The sequence below is a fragment of the Lytechinus variegatus genome, chromosome 4 (assembly GCF_018143015.1).
Source record: "Lytechinus variegatus isolate NC3 chromosome 4, Lvar_3.0, whole genome shotgun sequence".
Lineage (NCBI taxonomy): Eukaryota > Metazoa > Echinodermata > Echinoidea > Temnopleuroida > Toxopneustidae > Lytechinus > Lytechinus variegatus.
Genome location: NC_054743.1, coordinates 3,544,568 through 3,555,751, shown reverse-complemented (window position 1 = coordinate 3,555,751; position 11,184 = coordinate 3,544,568). Strand labels below are relative to the sequence as shown.

Genomic DNA, 11,184 nt, shown 5'->3' with positions numbered 1-11,184 from the left:
ACAGAGATACGATCTTACGTATACGTAAGCTCCCGAAGGGAGCTAGAGAGGTAACTCTTTTCGCGCGTTCTTTTCTCCCATAGGTTTTGTACACAGCCAACATGGCTGCCGGCGGACAATTTGAAGGTTGATTTTGGAGGGTCAATGTTTAATTCATGAAATGACGTCAAATTACGCAAAATACACTTCCATGATTGGCTAAGACGCTAATGTTTTATTCATATCTTATGAATTAAACACGTTTTTTCCTTCCCACAATTCCCCTGTGCGAAGTGTTGTTCTTTTGGATTGTGCGAATTTCCAGTTTCTACAACGAAATAGCTCGACTAATCATCTGTTTATAGAATTGATGTTCGAAATCGTGATTTTTGAGTGAACTTCATTGGAGCAGAAAATCTTGGAGGGAACATCAATAATAATCTACTGACATTCCATGAGAATAAAAGTAAGTTAAGTTAATTTTCATGTTTTGATCTCACTTGCAATGGTGATGTGTTTGCCGGGGTTCGGGGCCCATCCCGTATTACTTTACTACGTAAACCACCATTTCCATACAGTCACTCCCATGTCTTTCTCCTGACTTCCAAATAAATCATCTGTCATTTGAGTTTCTAAAAAAATATGCCTAACTTACCATTTTTTGTAGATCTAGACCTTCATCGGAATGCTTCATGTAGGCAAAAAGTAAACCTGTATTTCAGTTTTATTGTCAATTATCAGGGGTAGATGTGGACTTGTTTCAGACCTCCTGTTTTAGTAACGAGAAACTCGATTTTGGTCAGAGCGGGATCCGGTCTTGATATCGCCGGTGCTAGCGAGATTGTCGATGTAGTCATGGGGTATGAAAATAGCGGGGACGGACTAGTCTAGGCCCAAACTTAAGTTCAAGCTTGAAAGTTGAAGTTTAGGTCTAGTCCGTCACGCTATTTCATCTTTATATGAATAAGTATAATTCTCAGCAGCTTCTTTTATTCAAAAACTTTTTACTTCAGAGTATCATGAATGAAATCCAATTGATTTAGTGTTAGATTTGAATGAAATGTCTTAGACGCAAATCAAGTTTCCATTTGAACAGGATGCCCTGGGCCTGGCCTGGGGTGGTATTCTGAAAAGTTCTTAGTGTTTACTTCATTCAAATGTGTTGTGATTCTTTAGTTATATACAGGACCAGTATAGACCAGGTCCTGATTCAGCTATACAGCTGGGGCAATATTGGTTGGAATCATTTTACTTTAATAAACAGTCGGGTACCTGGTATGCTTCTCTGTGAAACTTTATGATAGAGAGAGAATGAAGTTTTTGGACCGACCAGATAATTAATTTTGGAATATTCATAGGCCAATGATATGGGCAGCTTGAAATTTTTTAAATATTGTTTAAGAAGAGTAGTTATTGGGGTTAGTTTATTTATCTCTAATACCGTACTCTCAAACTTAAAAAAAATGTTTATTGCAGATCCAATAGGACCAAGATTTTAGCAGTTCACACCCGGTCAGAGGGACAAAATTGAGAACCATGCAGATCAGCAAGTGTGGGTTACACTCTAATGAGGAACAGGATATCTGAATTGGAAAATTGCAAGGTATGCTTGTTGTTTTAATAATAATACAGGCTGTATCTAAGCTAAAGTCTAAATCTAAATAAATAAATATTCCCTCTTTTGGGGGGAGGGGGTATGGCTAATTGAGCTGAATCAAGATAAGATATCATGTACAATTAAAGCTCCATTGATAGTTAATATTTGCTTGAATTCAGATTCACCAGTATTTCCATTTTCACCGACCATACCTTCTGTCTATGTACATGTACATAAAAACATGATATTAACAGTTATCATCTGATAAATATTTGAATTAATTTGGATTCTTTATTATCAAAACATACTGTAAATAGTTATATTGATATATCAATTTATCTGGATGTAGGACAAAAGTGACAAAAGTATTAAATAGAGTTTAAATCTTCTTAATAAAACTGGACTAGATGAGTAAAAATAATTTACATCAGCAGCTCATTTTGTTCTTTCTCTATTTTTTACAATGCAGGTTTCCCACTGCCCAAGCTGTTTAAGTACTGGTATCACAACAAGTACCAAGATGGAAGATATATGAAGGCCAAGCTAATAAGTAGTTACTTCAAATTAATTTGAATAGATATATCAACAAAGCAGTGAATGTTCTTTAAACTGCACATCTGTAGAAAAGAGTTCAGGTTCATCAGCGGGCAATGACATTAAAGTATACAAAATTTCACACAAAATACAAGAAAGAAATATTTTTTTTTCCAATGGGCAAATGTATCACCTTTTATTAATATTTAATATTTCTACTAGTTCTTAGAAGTTTTTGTGAAATTAAATATAATTTCCAGTTTAAAGGACTATTGTATACAAGACAAAAATTTATATTTTGAAATAAAAATCATGCGTAGATAAATGTTAATAAAGGTGATCAGAGGATTAAGAAATAATTTTAGTATCACTCCTGGACCTCATTCCATAAACAAGTTATTACTATTGTAATCTTGTCACTATGACAATTACCATGGTAACAGGGCTGAGCAAGAAATCAAGGTCTTTATGGTAGCTGCAATGGGCTTGGACAAAGTTACCATAATTGCAAGTCGTCATGATAATGGCTCAATTATGTAGGGATATTAAATTGCATTTATTGTTATCTTACTCAAAGTTTTGAAATGGGTTTCCTCTGCAAAAATATATAAATAGACTATATTTTTAAAAATAGATTGAATTCTACCCACAGTGACAGTAGACAATATCAAATTTTGTTAGTGATTCACTGACTTGGAAAGGCACTGTTTAGGGAGATTCTTGAATTATGCCCCCCCCCCTTTTTTTTATGTGGAGTGCTCTCACATTAGTAGAATATTTCTTGTCCGCAAATTTGGAAGGAATTTTTATGCTCTTTTTATGAAATCTTAGATGCATCCCTCATATTAATTATTAGGCTCATCAACATCTTTTGAGTGAAATTCTAATAAACATTGTATATTTTGACTTAAGTGTAGAAAATGTACTAAATCCTTTATTTTTTTAAATCTAATTTAATGCTTGTAGACTCTAGTTGTTATGTTATTTTCAATGTTTCAGAAAATGGATTTCGTAATAAACATGTTAATTTTGAATTAAATTATCTGATCTTGGTCATTTTCATTTATTAATCACCAATTTGTGATGATATATTGCTACCAAAATTTTTTTTATGCACAAATGGCACAAGATGTTGCACCTTGTACTCAAATGTGATACTACTGTGACATCATGAGAGCAAACAGCAGTTAATCAAAATATTCTTCAAGAGAAATAAGGATAAGAGTGGGAAAGTATGTAAAATGACAGGAGAATTATTTGCCTTTATGCATATATTTGTGTGTGTCAGTTTCTGAGAGAGAAAGAGAGAGAAGGGGCAGGAGATGGGGGCAGTTAGAGAAAGTTGTTTGTTTTAGAAGAAGCAATCATAAGACCTTACTGTTCATCACGATGGGTATACGGGGAGGGGAATTATTTCTACAAAATTTGGAACCTTTATATAAAATGTATTTTTCTTTCCATATAAAAATTATACCAGATTCATTTCCAGTTGAAAATAAAAAATAAATATCCTATACCCTACGATCGGTTTTCTCTCCTGCCTAGATAATTTTGAGAATCCCCCTAAAATATTGTACCTAGGTCATGGTTATTGATATGATAATGACATAGAAGTCGCCATTTAAAATTAAGTGCTCCCGACTGCTATAATAGGACCTATATTGGGGACTACAATAATTATGTAAAAGTATTTGATTTGTTCTTATTATTTTTTAAAATTATGAAATAAAGGTTCATTTTGTTTTCTGTAATTAAAAATAAAAAGAAAAGATAGAAATATAAATGAAGAGTTTGGTTGCAAAAGGGGTTAGGTCCACTTTTTACCATTCCGAGAAAATCCATGTTCTTTATTCTCACCTATTGCATTACTCAACTAAATTGTCATGTACTAGCCTATATCATGTGAACATAAAATTGGCCGGGTATAAAAAAATCTACATGTTTTCATTTTTTTCTATATATTCTTTAAAACATTATCATTTTGGACCTAAACCCTTTTGCAACTATACTGAAATGAATCCAATCAATTTTGATTTAAAAAGTGATTTTTCTTTGCCACTTTTATTCACGTTTTCATGTGAATTTCAAATTTTCTTTGGTATCATCTAAAAATCTATGCATTGCGACAAAAAAAATCAAATTTGATGAAAAATGGACCTAACCCCTTTTGCAAGTGAGCTCTTCAAATAAGGGCTTCAGAAACATAAAGAGATGCCATGGTAATTACATTCAACCATTATTGTCAACCGAGGAACACTTACACGATTTAAGGGAAAAAAATATTATGGCAACATTTTCTTTGGGATCTTCTTCTGTAATAGTGAATGTAATTAGTAGAAAGAAAATTATATGAAGAGGGCAAATCAAGCTCAATTAAATTCCCTCCCATAAAGTTTCCAGTTATTGCTTTCGCAAAGATCCTGGCAACTTGCAGCTAAAATAAATCAAAGGTGCAGTAATAATCGTGACAGGCTATAACAAATAGATCAATTACATGTACTTAAGAATGAATGAGTGTAATGATCGATGTCATAATCACAAACGATATTAAATCAGGTCGCGCATTATGCTAATTAGTGACCAAATTCTCATTTACATATTTTTACGCTATGCGCGAAGGACGTGTAATGACCACGCCTCCATTTCGCTGGTGTACCAAAGCAGTGGCGGTGTCCATAGGCTTGTACATGTAAAATGGGAGCAGTGTGCACTTTTGACCCTCCAAAATTTTCTTCAATTCTGACCGGATGCAGAAGCGGAGTTTCCACCCCTGTCGTACCTGGGGAAGGGCGCCCTCAGCGTTGAGTACATGTAAAGTAAACTTGCCCAAGTCGGCAAAGACCTGTGTCCAATCATGGACCTGCGTAGGTCCATGGTGTAGGTGACGTTAACTAATTTCCCCACAGACCACCGTGACAACAATAAACCAGAGTTGTGAGACCATGCGTCCAATATAAAGATGCAAGTAGCAAGGTTCATCAACATTGGCTCATCAAAATACGACAAAATAGCGGTGAATCTATGGAATTATCGTGATTATGTTTATCAACACACGTGTCAATTCTTGCTGCTCAGATTACACAGCGCCTCCAAGCGACAAGGCCAAAATTGTCACTGAAGATTTCTCGCTTCTGACGTCATGGGACGTCTGAGCAAATCATAGCACTGGATTTGGCATATAATTAGTTAATCTGAATAAATGAATACTCTGACAATTTACATCCCGGCCCCTTAAATGAGAAGTTCAAATCACTGAACATTTACCACATTTTCTTTAAGTAAATTGACAGACCAAAATAAATACATCAAAAATAGTATCGTTTTTGATAAATATTCATATGAGTGCCTTTAAACATCACTCTAGTCTTAAATGAGCCTCAACTTGTGTAACCTACATTGCCTTTGATTATAAGCATTATATAAATATTGCACATAGTTTCTTAAGCTACAAATGTATTTCTAGAATGAGAATCTGCTTGATTCACTCCTTTAAATTTGAAGAGAAACACATTTTGCTACTACCTGACAATAATTGCACGTCATTCAAAAGAAGTGTACAAACTAATGAAGAAATATATAACCTCTGTTAATATGACATCTTCAATTCTGCAGAAATAAACCTAAAATTATCTGGACTTGAAATACAAATTTCCTCAATTGAAAGAAATTTATCTGTACTCCACATATCATTCTGGAGTTGTAAGAATAAATCAAACAAAAAATATTTGTCAAACTGCACAGATTTCTGTATCACAAATATTCAGGTAAAAAAAAAAAAAAAATTTCAGAAAATTCATACTCATCAAATAAAAAATGACACAAATGACATTTCATGCAAAAATCATGTCTATATTATGTCAAATAGTGAAAAGGCATTCAATTTGTTCCTCTTGCATATATTCAATGTTCAAAATATCAAAAGTGGCGTCATGTATTTTTTTTGCTTTTTTGTTTTTTGTTTTTTTTGTATGACACTAACTTACTAAGAAAATCAAAGAAAAATTATGTATTTCACTTCAAATTTCTTTAACTGTCTTATTGAATGCATTTTCACACATGAATAAAGGCATAAAATGCATACAGGCATAAATTCAACTCAAGAATATCAGACATTCCTCAAATCGCGAAAGTTCAAAAGTTCAGTTGTTTCAACCATCTGAGTGTCTGAAAGTTGTTTTCAAAGTTCTGAGTTCAGAGTCAATGTTCACAGTCTCAGAAAATGTAATGTTTCTGTGATTTTAAAGTTTTGCAAGATTTATTTAGAGTCTGCAAGTTTCTTTAGAGTCTGAATATCATTTTCATCTCATCATTAAATAATCTTGCTGCATTGTTCTTCCTTTCTTTCAAATATTGAGACCGCTCTGATTTCATCTCTTGGCTGAAGTCTCATCCATAAGCTTCGCGAATCGCGATATAAACAATGTTCATGAATCCTTCGCTGATTTCGCGAATCAATCCCGGGGTCGGATATGCTGAATGTGCGGATCCAAGCTCAAAATTATGCATATCTCCATGATCCAAAATTCAAATTCGCGAATCTACATCCAATTTGCTCCAAATCGTTAGAACACAAATTTTGCATATGATCAAACTTTCATATTTGAATTACATGTATTTGCAATATGAATTTTCTTCCATCACAAAACATTATTTCACATATTTTGTATGCATAAATCACATTCTCCAACGTTCCCAAGATATGTTGAATATTCTTCTCTCAAATTCAGGAAATTTCAAATAGATTATTTAAGCAAATGGCATCACTTTTCATTGCTTTCCACGGATTCCAACAAACACAATTTCTGAATCGGTCTTGTCAATTCTCCTGTGACCACTTTCACCTTTGCTGACCGCACAAGCTTATCCTTGCCGGGGTAGATTTCAACCACTCTGCCCAGCAACCATTTGTTACGAGGCATGTCATCGACGACGAGAACAACGTCATCCACGTCGAGATTTCTTCTTTCTTTGACCCACTTCTGGCGGTGTTGTAATGTTGGCAGATACTCCTTCGTCCATCTCCTCCAAAATACATCAGCGAGGTACTGCACCTGTCTCCACCTTCTGCGTGAGTAGAGATCACTCTGGTCGAATACCCCTGGAGGTAGCTCAGCATTCGGCCTAATCAAAAGGAGGTGATTAGGCGTCAGAGGTTCAGGATCCCTCCGATCTGCAGACACCACAGTCAGCGGGCGCCCGTTGACAATCGCCTCCACCTTGCACATTAGCGTAGTCAGTCCTTCATCGTGGAGACTTTGCTGCATCATGAGAGCACCCAAGACTTTGCGTACAGTTCTTATCTGGCGCTCCCAAGCACCTCCCATATGAGATGCTGTAGGTGGGTTGAATTTCCAGGTGATTTCCCTCTGAAGTAGGAATTGATGAATTTGGCGTTGATTCCAGCATTTGATTCCTTCTCTCAATTCTCTCTCAGCCCCAACAAAGTTACTGCCATTATCTGACCAGATAACCTCTGGTCTTCCTCGTCTCGAGATGAATCTTTCCAGACCATTGATGAACGAGTCTGTGTCCATAGCATGAAGAACCTCAATATGGATGGCTCTCAGAACCAAACATGTAAATATGCATCCATATCTCTTGACGTCCTTTCGTCCCTGTTTTACAGTAAATGGTCCAAAGCAGTCTACCCCCACATTAGTGAATGGAGGCTTATCAGGGGTGATTCTCTCTCGAGGCAGATCAGACATCTTCTGCTCCATGGGCTGTGATGATTGCCGTCTGCAAACAAAACATTTGCGTAGTACTTCCTTTACTGCAGAACGTCCTCCAATTATCCAATAGCGTTCTCTCAAGCGTGCTAAGACATGTTCCTGTCCAGAATGTCCAGTGAGTTCATGGAAATGTCTTACAAGCAGCTCAACGACATGATGTTTCCTGGGAAGAATTAGTGGATGCTTGAGTCCTTCATTCAGAGTACTATGCTGCAGTCGGCCTCCTACACAAATGAGTCCGTTTTCATTCATTTCTGGGTTGAGTTTTGACAAGGAACTTGATTTCATTACCTTTCTTTCCTTTGACTTCACTGACTTGTCATTTTCTTTGTTGATTTGGGGCATTCCTTCAAGGTATTCATACTCAGTCTTGAAATGTGTTTTTTGCACATAGTGTATGACAGCTTCTTCTGCTTTCTTCATCTCTGACAAAGACAAAGGGTGATTCATTTGAGATCCTTCAAAATTGACCTTGTGACCTGCTTTCCATCTCAGATAGCTTCTGAGTCTCAGCATATACACTACAGCTTTCTTCAGGCAAAACCATGATGAATACCTTCTTATCAGAGCTTCAATGACATCTTCTGAGTGCGTAGAAGAAAATACTCCTTGAGTTTGACCTTGTTTGACCTCTGGGTCATTGTTCAATTTGTGTCCTTGAAGTTCAAGACATCTTGGCCATTCTTCTTCATCAGCATACAGGAAATCTGGTCCTGTTAGCCATCTGCCATTCAATTCTCTTGGTGTCAGTCCTCTAGTGATGTCATCTGCAGGGTTCAGGTCAGAGCTCACATGTCTCCACTGCTTTGGATTTGATCCCTCTCTTATGGCGGCAATTCTATTAGCGACGAAAGTATGAAATCTCTTGTCTTCATTGCTGATGTAATGCAGTACAATGGCACTGTCTGTCCAGAAGACTGATTCCTTGAGCTGAAGATCAAGCTCATGTCTGATCATTCCATCCATCTTCACGGTCAAGGTTGCAGCCATGAGTTCCAATCTAGGAAGTGTCACTTTCTTGAGGGGGGTTAGACGAGATTTGGCCAAGACGATGTTGCAGTCGACTTCTCCTTTCTCATTCTTCATGCGTAGATACGTCACTACCCCATATGCTTTCTCTGAAGCATCACAGAAATGATGAAGTTGATTTTCCACCACTTGTTCAAAGTCATAAGGCTTGTAGCATCGGTTGATTTTTACATCTTCCATCTGAGATAGCTCAGCCTTCCATTTTTGCCATCTGACCCGATATTCATCTGGAATGGGATCATCCCATCCCAATTTCATGGCTGTCAGTCCCTGTAGCAATCCTTTGGCATACAAGATGAACGGGCCAGCAAATCCATACGGATCATACACAGACGCTACTTCACTTAACAATCCTCGACGAGTCAATGGTTTATCCTTGGGAGTGATCTTATAGCTAAAGCAGTCCAGTTCAGTATTCCATTCAACTCCAAGGGCCCTCTCAATAGGCAGGGTGTCACAGTTGAGATCCAAACCTTTCACTTGCTTGGCTCTGTCTTCTTCAGGAATTGATGTAAGGACTTTTGAGCTATTGCTTGCCCACTTCGTCAACTTGAAACCACCCTTTTCCAGTAGGTTCCTTAACTCTGCTGCAACAGTTATTGCCTTTTCTTCATTTTCACAGGAAATAAGGCAATCGTCAACATAGAAGTTATGCGCAACAGCTGTCACTGCTTCAGGGCTGTATTCTTCCTGATGGTCCTCTGCCGTCCTCTTCAGAGCGTAACTGCAAACACTGGGGCTCCATGTTCCGCCAAATAGATGCACACACATTCGAAATAGCTTGGGTTGTAGTTCCAAGTTACCTTCTGGCCACCAGAGGAATCTGAGCACATCACGCTCTGCTTGTGGTACACGGACTTGGTGGAACATGGCTTGGATATCAGCCATCATGGCGGCAGGTTCTTGTCTAAAGCGCAGGAGAACTCCAAGCAGCTTGTTTCTCATGTCTGGGCCTTGCATAACAGCATCATTCAAAGACCGTCCCTGAGACTTTGCAGCACAGTCAAAAACAATTCTTGTTTTGTCTGGCTTCTTGGGGTTAAACACAGGGTGTCTGGAAAGCGAAGACCGAAGACCGAAGACCGGGGACACGTATCACACTCGTGTGAAAGCGTTTGTAGTTCACGCACGAAGTGTGTACAAAGCAGTGCAAAGTGTGTACAAAACACGTGCGCGGGTTAGAATGGACTTTGGACCTTGCCCCCTACACGTACACATGTTCTCCCATTGACATAACGCATGTCCCCGGTCTTCGATCTTCGTTTTCCAGACCCGTTGTTGGGTGTCTGGAAAACGAAGACAGAAGACCGGGGCCATCGCATCCGTCTAGCTAAAATAAACCATTATTATATTCAGATCAAATTCAGGAATATTCTGATATCGGATATGTAGTCAGTTATGATTGGTTGATAAGTTAATGATTAATTGTAAGGATATCGTTATCAGCAGCTAGGGCATAATTAATACATAACAATTATAACGTACAATACACCTCATACTGCGCAATCACGTACAAGCAGTCTCAACTTAACTGCCGTTTGCAACTACCATTGACATTACGCGTGTCCCCGGTCTTCCGTCTTCGTTTTCCAGACCTGTTGTTGGGTGTCTGGAAAACGAAGACAGAAGACCGGGGCCATCGCATCCGTCTAGCTAAAATAAACCATTATTATATTCAGATCAAATTCAGGAATATTCTGATATCGGATATGTAGTCAGTTATGATTGGTTGATAAGTTAATGATTAATTGTAAGGATATCGTTATCAGCTAGGGCATAATTAATACATAACAATTATAACGTACAATACACCTCATACTGCGCAATCACGTACAAGCAGTCTCAACTTAACTGCCGTTTGCAACTACCATTGACATTACGCGTGTCCCCGGTCTTCCGTCTTCGTTTTCCAGACCTGTTGTTGGGTGTCTGGAAAACGAAGACAGAAGACCGGGGATTGCATCCGTCTAGCTAAAATAAACCATTAATATATTCAGATCAAATTCAGGAATATTCTGATATTGGATATGTAATCAGTTATGATTGGTTGATAAGTTAATGATTAATATTGTATGGATATATCGTGATGTGAATGATAATTGATTGAGCAATACATCGCGCTCAGCTCAGCTGGCAATAAATTTTACTACCATTGACATAACACATGTCCCCGGTCTTCGATCTTCGTTTTCCAAACCTGTTGTTGGGTGTCTGGAAAACGAAGACAGAAGACCGGGGCCATCGCATCCGTCTAGCTAAAATAAACCATTATTATATTCAGATCAAATTCAGGAATATTCTGATATTGGATAT

The 11,184-nt window shown here is 37.5% G+C and overlaps 1 protein-coding gene and 1 long non-coding RNA gene across 2 annotated transcripts; one reads left to right on the top strand and one right to left on the bottom strand.

Moving 5' to 3' along the window:
• Positions 1–298: 298 nt before the first annotated feature.
• On the top strand, positions 299–2,900 carry LOC121412504. The gene is made up of 3 exons (XR_005969620.1): positions 299–445; positions 1,456–1,582; positions 2,046–2,900. It is a non-coding gene; the product is annotated as an uncharacterized LOC121412504 (long non-coding RNA).
• Positions 2,901–6,870: 3,970 nt separating this feature from the next.
• LOC121412418 lies at positions 6,871–9,831 on the bottom strand. Its single transcript, XM_041605228.1, has one exon. It carries the CDS (start codon positions 9,829–9,831, stop codon positions 6,871–6,873), a length of 2,961 nt encoding a protein of 986 aa, XP_041461162.1.
• Positions 9,832–11,184: the final 1,353 nt, after the last annotated feature.